At 38.2% G+C, this 19689-nt stretch overlaps 1 protein-coding gene across 3 annotated transcripts in view; it reads right to left on the bottom strand.

Moving 5' to 3' along the window:
• Positions 1-19689, bottom strand: part of nav2a (neuron navigator 2a) — a 118114-nt gene that overhangs the window by 4831 nt on the left and 93594 nt on the right. For 2 of the 3 annotated variants that reach the window (XM_079810922.1, XM_079810924.1), the window contains 19 exons: positions 19041-19091; positions 17826-17983; positions 17463-17642; positions 14280-14332; positions 12682-12705; positions 12230-12304; positions 8213-8296; positions 7998-8121; positions 7239-7390; positions 4167-4339; positions 3862-4015; positions 3586-3748; positions 3359-3459; positions 3172-3267; positions 2215-2383; positions 1877-2112; positions 1512-1666; positions 501-572; positions 58-254 (listed from right to left, as the gene is read on the bottom strand). In XM_079810922.1, the coding sequence (XP_079667048.1) occupies positions 58-254; positions 501-572; positions 1512-1666; positions 1877-2112; positions 2215-2383; positions 3172-3267; positions 3359-3459; positions 3586-3748; positions 3862-4015; positions 4167-4339; positions 7239-7390; positions 7998-8121; positions 8213-8296; positions 12230-12304; positions 12682-12705; positions 14280-14332; positions 17463-17642; positions 17826-17983; positions 19041-19091 (2417 nt within the window). The remainder of the gene's footprint in view (positions 1-57; positions 255-500; positions 573-1511; positions 1667-1876; positions 2113-2214; positions 2384-3171; positions 3268-3358; positions 3460-3585; positions 3749-3861; positions 4016-4166; positions 4340-7238; positions 7391-7997; positions 8122-8212; positions 8297-12229; positions 12305-12681; positions 12706-14279; positions 14333-17462; positions 17643-17825; positions 17984-19040; positions 19092-19689) is intronic. The other variant, XM_079810923.1, reaches the window with a different exon arrangement.

Genomic DNA, 19689 nt, shown 5'->3' with positions numbered 1-19689 from the left:
TAACGCTGAGAACGGTCTGTTAATATTTGGTTTCAGTATGGTGGTTTATCTCCGTACCAATGGTCACATCGGAGGAGCTGTGAGCCTCCAGGAAGCGGTTGAGGTGGTGCCAGACTTGAGGGATCCAGTCGATGATCTTCACCAGCTCCGGGGTCCGCATTCGGCTGCCGATCTCGGTCTCGATCAGCTTCCTCCTCAGAAACCGGCCCAGGAAACCTTTTACTGGCTCCATGTGATTAGCACACAGCACCCATCTGTAACGGAAATCACATGTTGCTCACGTTAGCATTATCACTGCCTTAGAAGATATTAATTAAAAAAATCTCTCTATCTATCTATTCATCCATCCATCCAGATGTTAATAAACAGGACTTGTATCACTGCTGTCAACAATAGCTCAATGGCGCCACCTAGAGGTCACTCCATAGCAGTTTCCCCATTACGGCCAAGGTATCCTTTTCAGTGTTCATTCAAGAACAAAATAGAGAGCAGTTTTGTACCTGAAGTTATGATGAAGCTGCAGGTTTGGAGCAGAAGATGTCGCCTGACTCATCGTGCCGATTATATACGGGCTGCAAATATAGAGAGACAAAATAAAACCTTTAATTGGATGCTCACTTATTGATGTGTTCATGTGTATGTTGTACACTGACTGTAGTGTGATATTGTATAGTGTGTACACAAACACATTTTTATTATATAAATAATAATAATAAACATTTATTTGTATAGCAAAAATTCTCATGTTCATCAAGGCTGCATTTATTTGATCAAAAATACAGTAAAACAGTCGTATTGTGAAATATTACAATTTAAAATAACTGTTTTCTATTTGAATATATTTCAAATTGTAATTTATTCCTGTGGTGCAAATCTGAATTTTCAGCATCATTACTCCAGTCTTCAGTGTCACATGACCCTTCAGAAATCATTCTAATATGCTGATTTGCTGCTCAATAAACATGTATTATTATTATTATTATATACTGGAAATTAATATTACTTTGGAAATTGATATATTTTTTTCAGGATACCATAGAAAGTTCAAGGACCCTATTTTAACGATCTGAGTATATGGTCTGAAGCGCAGGTGCACTTAGGGCGTGTCCGAGTCCACTTTTGCTAGTTTAACAACTAAAAAAATGCCAGGCGCAATGTCCAAAGGGTCGTTTTTTAAGTTGCCTCAAAATAGCAACGTGCCAACAATGCGCCTGAACACACCTTGTTTTCAGACCAGCTACTTAAACAACATGGCGCTGGACGTGAAAATGATAATTGCGTCAGTATGAAACTAGCAAAAAACACTTGCATCATGCCTGGCGTCACATTGTGCCGGGTGTATGATAGGGCCCCAAAAGAACAGCATTTGTTTGAAAAGGAAATATTTTGTAACATTATTAATGTCTTTTACTTTTGATCACTTTAATGTGTCCCTACTGAATAAAAGTAAAACATTTTTGAAAAGGCAATGGTCGTGAATTTATAAAAAGAAATAGGAAAGGCAGACTGACCAGCGCTGGTATTTGCAGTTAAGCAGGCCGTTGAACATCTCTCCCAGTGAGCTGACGTGATGAAGGTTGTCCAGAATGAGCACAAGAGGGGCTTCAGTCTCCGGTCCGTCAGCGCTGCACTGCTCCACTATATTCGCCAAGTACTGACGCAACTCCTAGAAAATAAATATATACATCTTTACGATTCAATGTATAAGGCTTTCTAGACTTCAGCTTAAATCTTGTTAGCTAATCATTTTTCTTTTACATTTTGGAGATACAATTTTAGTGGATTTTCCTGGCTCTTTTAGAAACTAGAGAGAGCAGATTTAAACAACATGGCTCACAAACCTGCATTTTTGAGAGGAAAAAAAAAGAAAACTCACCTTGCTGGATTTATGGTCGACGTTGAAGGTGACGATGTTGCTCTCGTTGGGCAGTTTGCCCTCTCGCAGTGCCAGATGCTCCGCCAGTCTGTGAGCCAGGTAGGATTTTCCAGTGCCGCTGGGGCCTGACAGGATGATCCTGCGATGTTCCTGGATCAGAGACACGTAGCGCTGGAGCATGGGTTTGGGAATCAACGTCTCGAAGACCAGAGAATCCTGGGACTGAGAGTTCACACCTGAAATGAGAGAAACAAGCACAGTTGTTAACAACAACAGACATTTGGAACAACATTGACAAACAATGATAACAAATAGAACTTTTTTCTGATTGCGTGAACCTTTCAGCGAGATGTTGATTGTGTCATTCTCTCCCACGAGGTATCCGCACGGCAGGAGTTCAGGCGTGTCTGCCCCGCTGGAGCGGATCACATCGCCAATACGATAGCCCTCCACGCTGTCTGAACCCAGACCCAGATGACTGACCGGATCAACATGCCTGACGTACTCCTACAGAGAGACAATCAGATAATCAAATCTAACAGGTATCCGCTAATATTTGGAGGGTTGCCTTCTGTTATACACTCCCGGGCAAGCGCAAAATGGCTAAATACTAAGCTTTTAATTGTCTTAACCTCAAATTATTGGTCAGGAAATGAGCAAAATTAAACAAATGCACTACTTAAAAAGCCGTTGCATGTCTTACCTGTCTTAAAGGGATAGTCTACCCACAAACGAACATTTTGTCACCATTTACTCACTGTCAAGTTGTTCCAAATCTGTACTGATTTCTTTCTTCTGCTGAACACAAAAGAAGATATTTTGAAGAATTTCAGTAACCAAACAGTTTCTGGTTCCCATTGACTTCCATAACATTTTTTCTTCAATACTATGTAAGTCAATGGGGCCTTCAACTGTTTGGTTACCACCATTCTTCAAAATATCTTCTTTTGTGTTCAACAGAAGAAAGAAATTCATACAACTTGAGGGTGAGTAAATGATGACAGAATTTTCATTTTTGGGTGAACTATCCCTTTAAGTTGCTTTAGTGTGGTTGGATAATACTGTATGTTGTCACATCTTTCACAAATTAAACTAGAGCGCTTTTTGCAAAGCACCTCATGTTAAATACCTCGATGAAAAAGTCTTTCTGAAGCAAAAAGAGACTTTGCAACAGAATAAGTACCCATACTCAAAAAAAAAAAAAATTTAATTAAAAGTTTAATGAATCTAATGTTTCTGAATGTAAACCACTCATCATCAACACATTTGTTGATGATGAATGCAAATTAATTTACCTTAAACAAGCGCCGCACAACACCATCAAGAACATCCCACTTGGTTTTTCCACTGACACCGATGCAGCCGATCAGGAAGTCTCGAGTTCTGCAGTCCTGTGGGAGACAGAAGACACATCATTAAAACAAAACCCTCTCAAATGGGGTGGGTTTTTTATCATCCTGCAAAAAAAGCAGCAGAACTGACCTCTTTCCACGTGACGTCCTCTTGAAGACTGACAACTATTTTCACATGTCTGCTCTCTTTACGAGAGCTTCCGTCTCCACCAGAGTCATCCAGCAACATGTCTAAAAAGAAGACGGACTAGATCTGTAATGCGCTTTTATGATTTTTCCTCACATACAGCTACAAAACAACCTTTAAGGAGCAACACAATAAGTATACACAATAAAAAAAATAAAACATGCTTGTACCGAAGCTGGTGGACTCTGTAAGGTTGAGGCATTGTTGAGACAGGCCAGGCGTCGGGGTCGGAGTTGGGTTATAGACGGACACTTGAGAGGATGCCCTGCTCCCACTGGCTTGGCCATCCAACTTAAGACGATCATTTTCCGTCTTTAACTTCTCAATCTCCACCTATCAGACCCCCCACACAGGGATAAAACATGTCACACTCCTTTTTCAACAAAACATCCAATAAATCTGGTTGGTGGGACTGCAAGAAGGTAACGTGAAGGTCATTCTCACACCTGCATGCGGTTCATAGCCTCCCGCAGCTGGTCCAGCTGGTGGGCGGAGCTTAAGGCTTCCAGTCGAATGTCCGTCAACTTCATCTCCTTCTCTCGCAGTTCATTACGCAGCTGCATCACAGTCTCCGCCTCCCCATCCAGGCAGTCTGACAGACTAAATGACAGCATACATGTCGTGATTAATATTGATATTTGATTTCACCTTTATTTCAAGTAATGAAAAACTTTTGAATAGTTGTAGTTAACAATAATAACTCTTGTCGATAATCAGCTCAAGAGCCGTTATGTAACACAAGCACACTCACATTGAGCTGGAGTGTGTGTTGCGGAGCAGCAGTGCTGAGGTGCCGGTGCCGTTGTGAGGGAGTTTAGGAGAGGAAGGGAGCGAGGAATCCGTCATCTCCTCAATATCCGAATGGGATGAGGCTGACTTGGGGGATTTCTTCTTACTGAAAGCCTGTTTGAAGGAGCTCCGCAGCTGCAATGCAAACAGAACAAATAGAAGATCATTAAGCACAGAGTTACTGAATTACCATTGGGCAGCACTTAAAGTATGTGCGAGAAGCAGTACAGTGAGAAAAGGGGAGGAAAATAGTGAGAGAAAGAAAGAAGGGAGAAACAGCCTAAAATAAAAAGGTAGGGCTGGGCATCATCCACATCAAAGCTTGAAGATAAAGCAGACTTTTTATCTGTCTTGTTTTTTGAATAGATTTGAATGTGCTAAATGTGTTATTTTGACCGTTTTTAAAAATGACATCTATCTCTGTATAGTTGCAAAACCAAGAAGTACATTATCGATTAGTTTAAGACAAATACATTTAAAACAATGACGTTCATAATCAAGAAGGTTATATTAAAAATCAAAAATCAAAACAAGTTTAAAATGAAAAAATTCAAACAAGTTAATCAAGAACTGTAAATAAAGAAAATCTTCCAAAATTCAAAATAAAGTTAAAATCAAGAAATGTAAAATCAAGTAAAAAATTAAAATTAAAAATAATAATCAAGAAATTGATAATCAAGAAGTTCTACATTGAGGAGTTTATAATCAATTTACAAACTAACTAAAAGCCAAGAAGTTTATAATCAAGATGATAAAATCAAAAATTCAAATATCAAGAACCCATGACTTTTTAGGTCAGGAAAAAATGTGCAGACTTTGCAGATGTCCTGTGTAACACCATGTACTAAAATAAATATTAGCTTAATTGTATAAATAAATTAGTGCTGTCAAATCGATTAATCGCTTCTAATATAAATGATTGTGTTTATATAATATATGCATATAATATATGCGTATGTGTGTGTAGGTGTGCATGTCTGTGTTTGTGCATATTATACACACAAATATATTATATATGAACACATATATTATATAAACAAACTTTTATGTTAAATGCGATTGATCGTGATTAATCACTTTGACAGCACTAAAATAAATATACTGACGTATGAATCACTATAGGACATTAATTCGAATATACAGGAAAGAAGGGATAAAAGAGGGAAAAGGGGATTGGAAGGACAGTGTAAAGGAGACAAAGACAGCGAGCTGAGGAGCAGTGCATCTAACGGTTAGCAGGGTTAGTAGTGATGCGGAGTGAAGCTGGGTTAACCAACACAGGTGTGCAGGGGTCCCTGAACACACTCTCTTACCTCATACACCTGCCATATGAAGCGACAGCACAGCGAAAAAACAGAGAGACACAGAAAAGCACATTCAGCCGTGTGTGTTTGTGTCCCGCAAGGCGCTCACATGACACTATCAGATCACTGTAGTCTACCACTACATCTGCGGGAAGAACAACTAAGTTGAGAGAGTCTTGCAAGACCCCTCAAGACCAACACAAAGCCCTCACTGCACAAGCAGGAACACAAATGGATTGCAGGAAGAGTTGATATTCTCCAAAACACTAGATGACCAGCTGGACCACCACGCTAATATGGCCCGTTTTTGCTAACAGGACAGTGATGCATCTACAAAGCTAAATCACTCATTAAAACTAAAATCGGTCTAAGAATAATTGTCAGCAAGAATAACAACACAAACCTGGACACTAAACATTTAAACTCAAACTGTTAGTTTACACTACCATTCAAAAGTTTGGGATAGGTACGATTTTTTCCATGTTTTCGAAAAAAAAAAGTCTGTTAGTTATGCTCACCAAGGATATTTATTTGATAAAAAAACTGTAAAAACAGTAATACTGTGAAATAATAATAATATTATGTTTTCTATTTTAATATATGTTAAAATGTAATTTATTCCAGTGATGGCAAAGCTGAATTTTCAGCATCATAACCCCAATCTTCAGTGTCACATGATTCTTCAGAAATCATTCTAATATGCTGATTTGCTGCTCAAGAAAACATTAATTATTATTATCAATGCTGAAAACGGTTGTGCTGCTTAATATTTTTGCAGAAACTGGATACATTTTTTCAGGATTCTTTGAAGGAACAGCATTGATTTGAAATATACCTTTTAAACATTTTAAATGTCTTTCCTGTCACTTTTGCTTAATTTAGCTCATCCTTGTGAAATAAAATTATTAATTAAAAAAAACAAAAACAAGAACAAGTATCTTACTGACCCCAAACTATTGAACTGTGTATAACAATCTAGAAGGACTGCTAGCCTATCAAGGGTAACTATTGTCACTATTAATTAACATACATATTCATATTCATATTCATCATCTGACATGTCACCTCCAGCACAGGACACCAGCTACAGCCAGCATGACACAGCAAAACAGGAAGTACAATATTAAACTCTATGTGCATGGTAAACTAACTTACACTACAAAAAGGCAGGTCCTTAAATGTTTTGTTTAATACAGTTTTTTAGGAAAAGCATCAGCATTTTGTTAAATATCACCCAAGGTGTTTGTTAGTAGTATTTTTTCATATTTAAAGTTTTAGCAACTTCAGACAAAAACATAAAAGACAAATGTTAGACACAAATAAAAGGTAGAATGGAGAAGCACAGAGGGTTGAAATGGTTAAACAGTTCTTATGATATTTAAGGGATAGTTCACTCAAACAAATGACTATTCTGTCATAATTTAGTTGCTCCAAACCTGTATGAGTTTTTTTCTTCTGTTAAATCTAAAAGAAGATATTGTGAAGAATATGGGTAACCAAACAGTTGATGGGCCTCATGGACTTCCCTAGTATGGAGAGAGAAAAAATATGGAAGTCAATGGGGCTCATCAACTGTTACACACATTCTGCATAATATCTTCCTTTGTATTCAGCTGAAGAAGGAAACTCATACAGGTTTGGAACAACATGAGGGTGAGTAAACGATGACAGAATTGTCATTTTTGGGTGAATTATCCCTTTAAATGTTGATGAGAGGAGTGTGAACTCACCCAGTTCTTCTTCTTCTTCTTGCTGCTGGAGTCGGGGTTGTCCATGTTGGAGCCCAGGCTGGAGTGGCTGGTGGCGCTGGTGATGCTGGAGACGCTGTCAGACGAGTGCTGTCTGCGCATGCGCAGGTCCGGCTGCGCTCCGGGCGATGAACCTGGGAAATGGACAGAGATTTTAGTGTGCCATTTAGTGTTCATGCTGCAAAACTAACCAATACAGTACAATACATCATCAACCAATCAGAACACAACAATGTCTGAAAAATATGTATAACAGACTGCTCAAAAAAACATAATTTTATTAAAGTAGAAGTTACATTTATACAGGTTAACTGTGTACGGCCGTTACCGGAAGCCAGTGATTATAGTTTATGAAGTTATAAATATGGATATTTTTCTTACAAAAAACGCTTTGCTTCAGAAGGCTTTTTTGGGCTTCAAACAAAAACAAAACAAGGTACTATTCACTCCCATTACAAAGCTTGGAAGAGCCAGGCTATTTTTTTAATAAAACTATTTTTGTTTTTTGTTTTGTCTTCTCTTTCAGATTGTGTGGCTGAAAGAAGAAAGTCGTATACACCTAGGATTGCTTGAGGGTGAGTAAATCATGGGATAATTTTCATTTTTGGGTACTAAACCTTTGGATGCTCATTTAGCACATTTAAAAACGTCATATATTTTAGCACATAAACTTAGCGCTGTAGTGGGTTTGTTAATGTATTTCTTTACATCTGGATTTATTGAAGATGTTCTCTCCCTCACCTGTGCGCTCACTCTTGCAGGTGAGTTCTGGAGTGTTGATGACGCCGTTGATGGCTGCTTGAGCTACTGCGTTTTGCTTCTTTAGCAGCTCAATGGTTTTCCTCAACTCGTTCAGCTCAGAGTCCTAACACAAGTATATATTTATGCATCTGAAAAATCAATTTCTCTCTACGTCTAATAATGAGCAAGTGTGATGCAAATGTGTTGATGTTTACTTTCTGTTCTGCGGTCATGGTGATGCTCTTCAGTCGGATGGTCATGTTGCCCAAACTCTGCTCAAACGCTGCCACCAGGTGGGCCTAGCAGAGAAGAACAGAAGAGGTAAACTTAGAAAATAGGGTTCATTCAAGTTCAAAATGATGTAATTTTTTTTTTGCGTGCATGCATCATAGCTACACAATGATACACTATTCATTTATTACATGGACATTGTGCAATCTGCCTTCAAGGCACTAAAATAAATTGTCTAAGCAAAGCTTTCTCCTTTGCGATGATGACAAGAGTAAAAAAAAATAATTGTGCTCAAAACTGCATGACCTGTGCGTGAGCTGCCTGTTTATTGAAATGTTCAACTGAAGCAGCAAAGCTCAAACTTACTAAATAATAATCTTTACCTATAAACAAACACTTAGATGTGCAATCTAAACCCTGGCCCGTATCCCAGACTAACAAGCAACAGCAAAAACCTTCTTTACCCTCTCATTACAAGTTACCTTTCCCTCTTAATCTATCTTTCCCTATAGGAATGAAAAAAAATACAAATGATCTCTTTAACAACTCGACTGTTTCTCCTCTTCCACAATGAGATTAAATGGAGATCAAATTGAGACATTTCTCTTGATTCCTAAGACTTTTCTCCTTAGAAAACAACCGCAATATTCACACATGCATCCTCTAGAGTTTTAAACATATCTCAACAATGTCTCAAACTGCATTTTGAAAACAAGATTTCAAATATGAACTCAAACTCAAAAACAATTCTGATCTAAACTAATTTTAAAGCTTCTTTTATAAACCAACAAGGGTCTCATTTGTTTCTGTGTTATTTCTCATGAGTTATTTTAAAGAAAATATACGATTTTCTAAAGTTAATACTCCTAAACTATGAAAGAGCGAACACCAAGCATCCATTTTTTCATCTGGGTCATCGCCTCACCTTACATCCAAGAGGGTCTTGGGAGCTGTCAGTTGTCTCCGTAAAGCCTCCCTGTCTATATTTTTCTTTCTGAGAGGGAGAGCGTTTCTCTGTGCACCCATGGGAAGGGTAGCGGTTCAAAGGGAGCCACATCAGAGGGCTGGTCCCGTCAGAACAAACATCACTAGAGCTCCTCTGCCTGCTGTTCCATAGATAGCTCAGCTTCAGATAACTAAACTACGGCATTATATTATGAAGCAGTGAAGCTCCTCCTAACATTGATAACTGAGACAGACAAAGCTGAGAGGCCGCCCGGGGCCTTGACATGTTTTACTGGCGTCTCAAGGGCCCAGTTGTGTTTTCATTTCTTTTTCTTTCTATTGGGATATTTCTCACTGTTCCATAGCCGAACACCCCAAAAAGTGTTTTGTCTGCATACTGAACATGATCATCAAACCAAAACAATGTTCTGCATACGTCAAAATAGCACAAAAAAAATCCTTCACTTCATTCCATGCTAGTCAAACATCGACTTTGTTCTCAACAAGTTGACAAGTTCATGTTGTCTTACGTCAGAAACTGTTTTGCACACATGCTTACAATGGAAAAAATGACAAGCAATGCCTCGAAAATAGAACTCGCAACTCCTCCTCTTTGTTAGTACCTCGAAAAAAATCTTGTCTAGTTTGTACTTACATGACAGGATTCCTTTGCCTTAGGCATAAGAGACATATCTTTATGATTTACACATGCATTTATCTTTAGGAGGACATATCAAAAACACTGAACACAGTCTGTACTGTACCCTTTGTCCATAGTCATAAAATATCAAATCAAACACAGTTGGTTTCTCTGGAAATGGCACAGATCTGTTCTGACAAGTCTGTTCTGCATGGTCTTGCTTTTAATTAAAAAATAAATGCCACCAATAGTATTTATTTTTCATAATTGTGACTATCAATTACTTTTAAAAGTAATGTGTTACAATATTGTGTTACTCCCTAAAAAAAGTAACTATTTGCGTTACTTCATTATGTTTATATAAAGTAATGCGTTACGTTTGTGTTATTTTTTCTCTCACCTGGGCTGGGGTTGCTTGTTTTTTTAAAAACAACAAAAAAAGTTCTATTTTTGGCATGTGAATGCCCTTTCACTCCAAAAGTGAAATGAACAAGCCTCAGGCAGAAGGAAACCTTTCAGCTGTGCTGCCATTCTGGATCGCAGAAGAAGAAAGTTTTTCACGCAATTAAAAAAAATGTAAAAGTAATTTTGGATCAACGAAGGTCAGCAGAAAAGACGTTGGTCAATAAAGTGAGATTAAATGCATAATGTGTATTTGTGTGATTTAACATATTTAATTATTGCAGGTTTGCATTTGACTGTTTTTATTCATTTTGAGGAATACTGAACATGTTTTTGTGCAAGTGAGAGGAGTAAATGCCTGCTCACATCATGTTTTGTTTTGTTTTGTTTGTACTTTACTAGTTAATTGAAAAAGTAATCTGATTACATTTCTTGTAATGTACCTCTTAATGCGCTAGATCAACACAGTTTACTATGTCTCACAAAGCAACTTTATGTGTCCTATTGTAACGATCTGAGCACATGGTGCACTTAGGGCGTGTCCGAATCCACTTTTGCTAGTTTAACGACGGAAAAAACGGTCGGTGCGCAGGGCGCAAAGGGTTGAATCTAATCTCTTAATGAGTCACGAGTGTGTTTTGGCCGTAACGCTCAATAAACCAATCAGAGTCTCCTCTCCCATTCCCTTTAATGTTGCGTTTGCACCATGGCGGATTGGCTATTTACAAGGCAGATATTGCGAGTGGAAAGACTGAACGCTTCTCCAGAGAGGAATCATTTTATGTTTAATATTTTAAAATGTTTGGGTGCTGCTGCACGTCCCTGTGTGTGTAATAAGCAGAGTGTACGCGCGTTGTATATAGGCACATATTACTAACGCGTTCATTAAATAAAACAAAAAATAGTGCGGCATTGACTTTAGACCAGGTTTTTGTTGGTCAATGGCACAGTCGTTTTCAGTTGCCTCAAAATAGCAATGCACCAACAATGCGCTTGAACACACCTTGTTTTCAGACAGCACGCCCATGGGTGAACAGATGGGCGTGAGAGCATTTGCTATTTAAACAACATGGCGCTGGATGTGAAAATGATAACTGCGGCATGATGAAACTAGCAAAAAACACTTGTGTCATGCCTGGCATCACATTGTGCCGGGTGTATGATAGGGCCATATATCTTACAATTGTGACTTTTGTCTGATAACTGTAACTTTTATATCTCAAAATTGTGAATATTGTGATTTTCTTCTCAAAATGTTATGTTTTTTTTTACTTCAGAATGCGACTATTTCTTATAATTGTCATTTTATATCTCACAGTTGAGACCTTTTCTGGTAATGGCAACTTTTTTTGTCATTATTGCGACTTTTACCTCAAAACTGTAACTATTTCTCACATTTGTTTTCTCACATATTTCTCTGTTATTTTATATCTCAAAGTATGACTTTATATCTCACAGTTGTGATCTTTTCTGATAATTGAGACCTCAAAATTGCAATTTCAGATCTCACAGTATGTCTTTAGATCTCAAAATTGTGACTTTTTCTCAATTGCGAGTTATTACCTAAAAATAGCGATTATTTATCGCAATTTCTACTTCATATCACAATTATAACTGTGACTTTATATTTCGTAATGGCGACCATCTCATATAGTAGAGTGATCACTAAAAAATAAAAAAACAGGTTTAATTTCTTAACAGGTTTAACTACATGGGTAAGTACATTTTAAGTGTAGGAAGAAGTATTACAAAACTACAATAGCCTGCGTTGCTGAAGACGTAGCGCTATTGAATGAAGATAAAGACAACTGGAAACTCCAATGAGGTCATGATTGACGCTTCCATTAATCAACTACACAACCCACACAGGCGTCACTGGGATTACGATAACAATTTATATGACGCCTCAGGTTGACAACTGACACTAGTTACAGAACTGGAAATTAATTATGCCCCATAGATATAATAAAAGAATAAAGAGCCATCTCAGAACTATGTATCTGTGTCCACCTACATTGGCACTGAGTTGCGTTGTCAGGGCGGACACCTTTTCCTGGGAGGCGTCCAGTTCTCGACGCAGCTTGCGGATCTGGAGAGAAAAAATGCAGAACAGAAACGGGTTGAAAAGAGGAAGAAAAAAGCACAGATGAAAAGAAGAGGAAAAGGAGGCACACACAAGGGGATCCAGGTGTGTGAAAGAGAACTTTGTGATTTGGTATCAAAGGGGGGAAACAGTTTGCAGGTGTATGTACAGAATAGAGGTGTGTTGCACAGGTGGACGTAAAGATCACAGAGATGTGCGGTGAAATGAGATCCGACCGTGAATCCGCCCACAGTTTGTGTTCACAACAGGTCAATGGTGGTGAATAAACACGCTACTGACGGCAACGTGATTCACAGGTATGTGGGGGGGCCGCGTGCGTGCGTGTGTGTGTTGTTTTTGCGAAAGGAAAAACAAGTCCTCACCTCTGACTGTGATTTCTCCTCCGTCTGTTAAAATAAGACAGAGTGGTTATTAGCATGTTTAAACAGCGTATTTGCAGAGCTTTTCTTGTACAGCAGTTGAAAAATGAGCTGCTTTCTCTCCCGAGGGTATAAAATGAACACCATAGACAGCAACACACACCTGAAAATGAACAGTGTGATATCCCTACAGCTCTGGAGAGGGAATTTTTCCTTTTCCTGTGATTTATGAGCTCATCGCTCCTGGTTGGACACATTTGAATATCACTGAGAGTTATTCACTGAACACGTTGATTTGTTTGGAAGTTGGTTAATAGACAATATCGATCACCCACAGCTGAACTGAAAAGTTTCTGTAAAACCTGACGTGATCATGTGATCTAGCATGATGTGAAAACGACCTAAAGAGCATTTTGAGCTTCAAAGGAAGCAAGAACATCTGACCTTTGGTACAAAAGAGTCAATCATTTTCAGATATGAGCTTATTTGATTCGTTCTAGAAATAATATGCATTAGGAAATATTTCTCCATAGCCAGATTTTGAAAACATGCTTGCTGACAAATGAATGCTTAAGACAACAATAGCATACTAGTGCTCTTTGTGTGGCGTCTGGCATGTAATGACACCCATCAGATGTGTTGCGACATCACACTATAATGATTTTCAATGCTGTCCGTCAGCTAGACTGACAGCGACATTAAAACAGCAGCATTGTCTGTCCGTCACAGCATTATATGACGTGTAGGACAAACTCGTCGGCGTCTAGCTGGTTTCAGTTTAATCCAATCTCGCTTTTTGTAAATGTTTTTGATTATACAGACTCAACATGGTGACTTTATCAATGCAACGCTGATCATAAGAGCTTTGTTTGACTTCTCTGATCTTTTGTTGTCCTGCTATTATATCTGGCTTTTGATAAACGTTCAGTACAGAATGAATCAGTGCTTTCAAAAGCACCACAGAGTTTCTGTATCTAAGAAACATTATGTTTCTGCATGACAGCTGTCACCCACATACACAAACACTTTAACAGCCTCCACCTTCAGACAAAACACAACCAGAGGGAAGATCTGCTTGAAACTGTTTAAAGTCAAGATTACACACCTTAAGTTTCCTATTTACTGGTACTTAATTAAGAATGAACTTTAATAATATGCAACACAAATATAGAATATATAAATGGATATATATAAAAATAGAATGAGAGTTATCTAAAAGCTAAGGTTCCTACCGTGTATCCGCAAGCACTCACAGCTCTCCCCATAGAGAGAGTCGCCATCATCATGATGTTCCTTTCTTTATACTTTAGTAAATCTGATCCTATCTAACTAACTCCTCTGCTCCTGAAGTCAAGCTCATGTAAACTGAAGACTCACTACACGTGTGCAGAGAGAGAACTGTTGCTAGAACACCTCTGCAGGTGAATGGAGCCGCCCGAGGTGTGGCACACTCGACCTCTTATCCTATATAATCACAGGCTGAAATATACAGTACACTTGTACACTGAACCTACAATATCTATCCATCCATCCATCCATCCACCCACCCTTCCATCCATCCATATAAAAAATTTAAACTTTAAAAGGGCTTGAAAACTCACCGTTGAATAGACGGATGAGGTGCTGGACACCAGCGAGAGGGATGATCCATGAACTAAAGGGATAAACACACATTTATATAAATTAAGACTTATTCCAGTATGAAACACTTGCAATTCTACTGTGTTGGGGTGTAACAAACTGTTGCCAGGCAACATAACAAAAACCACAGATCAAAAAGCAAGAACATCATATATTACGCAGCTGGGAAAGTTAACGCTAAAATCAGTACTTAACAGAAATTGTAGATTTTAAAGTACACGATTCAGATTACATCCCGCACAAATAACGAATGCTCATTTTTTTAGATCTCCTAAATGCAATGTTAACCCCCAGCTAACCTACACAGACAAACACACACAGACAAAAGCATCAACCCACACACACACTGTCTAACAACTAAAACCTCTAATTAAACTTTCACCTGCCCCGACAAGATGTGACTCATCAGGGGTAATAATAGCGTCAGTCAGAGATTGCGACGCTGATTGTTAATGTGAGTTCAGGGGTGTGACATCAAATCGTTTCCCAAACAAATCACAGACATCAGGCTAAACACAGTCCACCCACGGGCCGCCTGGCACTTCCTGATGATGCCATAGAAGCCTTGAGGAAAACCCAAACGGCTGCCTGGGCGTGATGTAGGTGGGGTTATAGATGTGAGAATGAAAGACCAACGAAGCTTATGAACTCGGCTGAGGACCACCCAGAAAACCAAAACATCCTCTGTGTGCTGAGAAAGTGTGTGTGTGTGTGTGTGTGAGAGAGAGTGAGAGAGAGAGAGAGAGAGAGAGAGAGAGAGAGAGAGAGAGAGAGAGAGAGAGAGAGAGAGAGAGAGAGAGAGAGAGAGAGAGAGAGAGAGAGAGAGAGAGAGAGAGAGAGAGAGAGAGAGAGAAAAGATGGTTTATGGAAATTATTTGTTTTAATATATGGACAGACAGACAGACAGACAGACAGACGTTAGATAGATAGATAGACAGACAGACAGACAGACAGACAGACAAACAGACAGATAGATAGATATAGACAGACAGACAGACAGACAGACAGACAATAGATACAGACAGACAGACGATAGATAGACAGACAGACAGACAGACGATAGATAGACAGACAGATAGATAGACAGACAGACAGACGATAGATAGATAGATAGATAGATAGATAGATAGATAGATAGATAGATAGATAGATAGATAGATAGATAGATAGATAGATAGATAGATAGATAGATAGATAGATAGATAGATAGATAGATAGATAGATAGATAGATAGATAGATAGATAGATAGATAGATAGATAGATAGATAGATAGATAGATAGATAGATAGACAGACAGACAGACAGACAGACAAACAGACAGATAGATAGATATAGACAGACAGACAGACAATAGATACAGACAGACAGACAATAGATAGATAGACAGACAGACGATAGATAGACAGACAGACAGACAGACAGACAGACAGACAGACAGACAGACAGACAGACAGACGATGATAGATAGATAGATAGATAGATAGATAGATAGATAGATAGATAGATAGATAGATAGATAGATAGATAGATAGATAGATAGATAGATAGATAGATAGATAGATAGATAGATAGATAGATAGATAGATAGATAGATAGATAGATAGATAGATAGATAGATAGATAGATAGATAGATAGATAGATAGATAGATAGACAGATAGATAGACAGACAGACATATAGACAGACAGACAGGCGATAGAGACAGACAGACAGACAGACAGACAGACAGACAGACAGACAGACAGACAGACAGACAGACAGACAGACAGACAGACAGACAGACAGACAGACAGACAGACAGACAGACAGACAGACAGACAGACAGACAGACAGACAGACAGACAGACAGACAGACAGACAGACAGACAGACAGACAGACAGACAGACAGACAGATAGATAGATAGATAGATAGATAGATAGATAGATAGATAGATAGATAGATAGATAGATAGATAGATAGATAGATAGATAGATAGATAGATAGATAGATAGATAGATAGATAGATAGATAGATAGATAGATAGATAGATAGATAGATAGATAGATAGATAGATAGATAGATAGATAGATAGATAGATAGATAGACAGGCGATAGATACAGACTGACAGACAGACATACGATAGATAGATAGATAGATAGATAGATAGATAGATAGATAGATAGATAGATAGATAGATAGATAGATAGATAGATAGATAGATAGATAGATAGATAGATAGATAGATAGATAGATAGATAGATAGATAACCATTGCCAGAGGCTGAGGATATGAAATGTCTCTTCTTCACTTCCTGTGTTTGAATCAAGTCCTTTCTTAAACCTGTTCCCACAACCCCTCAGGGACTTTTATAACACTCATGTTTCAGAGTCACAGAGTTCAGTCCCATGTTAGTGGCACACACACTGTATCATATTTAGATTCTGAACAGAATACACATGGCTTTAAACCTGTATTTTGTTTCAGAAGTGACACAAAAGACACCGTTGGGTAATACTGGGTTACTGTGCCACCTTTACACTATTCTTCAGGGGCCAGTTTATGGCTTAACCGTCTTTGGCTGCTTTGTCAATCATCTTTTAGAAAAGACTCTGAGCAGGTAAATGAGTGAACTGGTGGTTTGGGCTGAGCAGAAAAAAAGACTTAAAATGTAACAAAGCTTTATGTACACAATGATTATTCAAAAAGACTCGATGTCTGTTACTGCAAGCAGTCGTGGAGAAGAGAACAGAGACTGTTGGTTTAGTCTAATGGGTGAATAGATTGAGGATAGAGAGATGGGCTTATGCTGGATTCAGATGTCTGAGTTGTATTTCAGCATGGAGTTCAAACTGACAAGCTTATTCTTCAGATCGTTAAAAACAAAAGCCAATGAGCTGCCTACCTAGACAACATTTTTAAGTATTATAGGGGATGCATAGACTTCCAAACGCTAGGCCACAACATCAACGATACTTTGTTTTGGTCAAATTATAGGGCAATAGATTTATAATTTGCGAATATGGTAATCCCAGAATGCACTTCAATGGAAAAAATGTTCACTACTGAAAAGTGTTGAAGAGTATGAATGTTTTTCAACTAAATTAAAATGTCCAAAGTAGTGAAGAACAAACTGTCTCCTGCATTCATTTCTTTTTCTCACCTTCCTCAAACCCGTCCCTGAAGGATCCCGACCGGCTCATGGTGCGGGTCTTCTCGTCCAGCGACATGCAGGAGTTGCGCAGACGGGAATCCCCATGGCTGTCCAGCGGGTGGTCCTGATTGGTCAGGCTGTTGTTGCGCAGGCTGGCCAGGTTAATCTGAGCTGCTGTTGTGGGGCTTCCTGTAAATGACACACAATGACACTTAATCATATAAGACAAGTGCACACTTAATCTAAAGTCTACTTTTGTATTATTTCTAATATACTGGCACGCATATATACAGCGCATTTATATAATCTTGACAGACTACAGACAGAAAATCCTATATCAATGATCATATATTCATAGTATATGCATTTTACCAAGTTGAGCAAAGTTAAATCGTGTTCCAGAGGGTGACGTCAAGCTGGAACCGGTGGAGAAGGGAGAGTTGCTGGCTGAGTCCTGCAATCCACCAGCCGAATGTGAGCGCAGCCAATCACGCGCCTCTTCCTGACGCAGCTGTGGTGAAGGGGCGTACCTGCAACAACAGCATCATCCAATCAGACACCGGCTTTCGATGACACTATTACAAATACTGATCTGAAACCTGACAAATGTAGGAGGAAACAAAGACAGCATATCAGGTCATTTTATATTTCTAATTACATAGCATTGTATTTTAAATATTATGCCATAATACACTATTGTTCAAAAGTTTTTATTAAAGAAATGAATTTTTATATATTCAGCAAGGATGCATTAAATTGATTAAAACGGACAGTAAAGACATTTGTAATGCTACAAAGGATTTTCAATTTCTACGAGAATCAGACAAATACGTATTTGCCCAATTGTTTTGAAGCATTGATGATAATAGTAAATGTTTCTTGAGCATCCAATCAGCATAGAAGGATTTCTGAAGGATCATGTGACACTGAAGACTGGAGTAATGATGCTAAAAATTCAGCTTTGCCTCACAGGAATAAATAGCATTTTAAAATAATAGAAAAACAGTCATTTTAAATTGTAATAATATGTTCAAATATCACTGTTTTTCAATGATTTCTTATAAGAAATGCAGCCTTGGTGAATATAAGATAACTTTTGAATGGTAGTGTATATGAAAACATATTTATATTTTACATTTTAGGATATCCATTACTAACATTAATGTGTAATAAATACTTTGCATTCACAAAAAACAACTATGAACATTAAATAAAATGTTTTAATTTTTAAAAATTCACCATAAACTTGCAAAAAATTTGTGTAAACTAGTAAAAATTGTGCTACAACTTTGCAGACAAATAAAGTAATAAATCTATGGAAAGAAAAACTGAAATTACCAAAAAAAAAGCTTCTAATTCACATACAGTACTCCATAATGTGATACAAACTCTGTACAAAAAGTGACAAGTGCCATGCGCTCACACCAAAACTGCAACAGAAAACAGTGCTCAAAAATAAAACTGTGGCCACACTGCATATTAAAAACATGGAAGCATGTGCGAGAGATCAGAGAACAGAAAGAAAGAGAATGTGAGTATCATTGCAATAAGCACAGTGAGCAGGATGTGCATATTCCCACAATGCACCTGTACTTGAGTCCCCTCTTGGGAAGCGTGCTTCTATCGCTGCAGGAATCGCTGAGAGACGGATAAAATGAAACAGCGAGGGAGGAGAGGAACTCAATCATGAGGGCTGGTTTTCCAGACAGATAATAAGGCTCGATTCAATTATAATTGTGCTATTAAAGGTGATTATCCTTTGATTAATCTAGAACTCATAAGAGACATTAATCGCAAGGCAAACAAACCATATTTGTAAGGACAGCTTTGGCTTTGATTGAGCAAAATGATGGATTTCACCACTAGGTGTGGCTAGAGTAACAATTGCCAGCAGTTATAACAAAATGTTAAGGGTGTGCTTAAAGTAGGGTAAAGGCAATGTTTTCATGAATACTTTTTGGTGTTCAAGATCAAGATTAGAAGTGGTTTAAAGTTTACAGTTTATGTCAAGTTTAGGCTTACAACCTGGGTTAGGTTCTTCTACTTGACCTATCATTTCCTTCTGATTTTAGGGATCAGTTATGGGTAGGGTTAGGTTTAGTGGTAGGGATAGGAACGTTGATCCAGGAACATGTCTCACCTGGCATAAATGGCCTCAAAACTAAGAGGGATGGACTAAAAGGCATAAAACCCCAATTTTGACTTTTCATGAGTCTTTAAAACTACTGTATAAAAT

The sequence above is a fragment of the Gobio gobio genome (assembly GCF_949357685.1).
Source record: "Gobio gobio genome assembly, chromosome: 2".
Classification (NCBI taxonomy): Eukaryota; Metazoa; Chordata; class Actinopteri; order Cypriniformes; family Gobionidae; genus Gobio; species Gobio gobio.
This window is presented reverse-complemented; position numbering and strand designations above follow the sequence as displayed.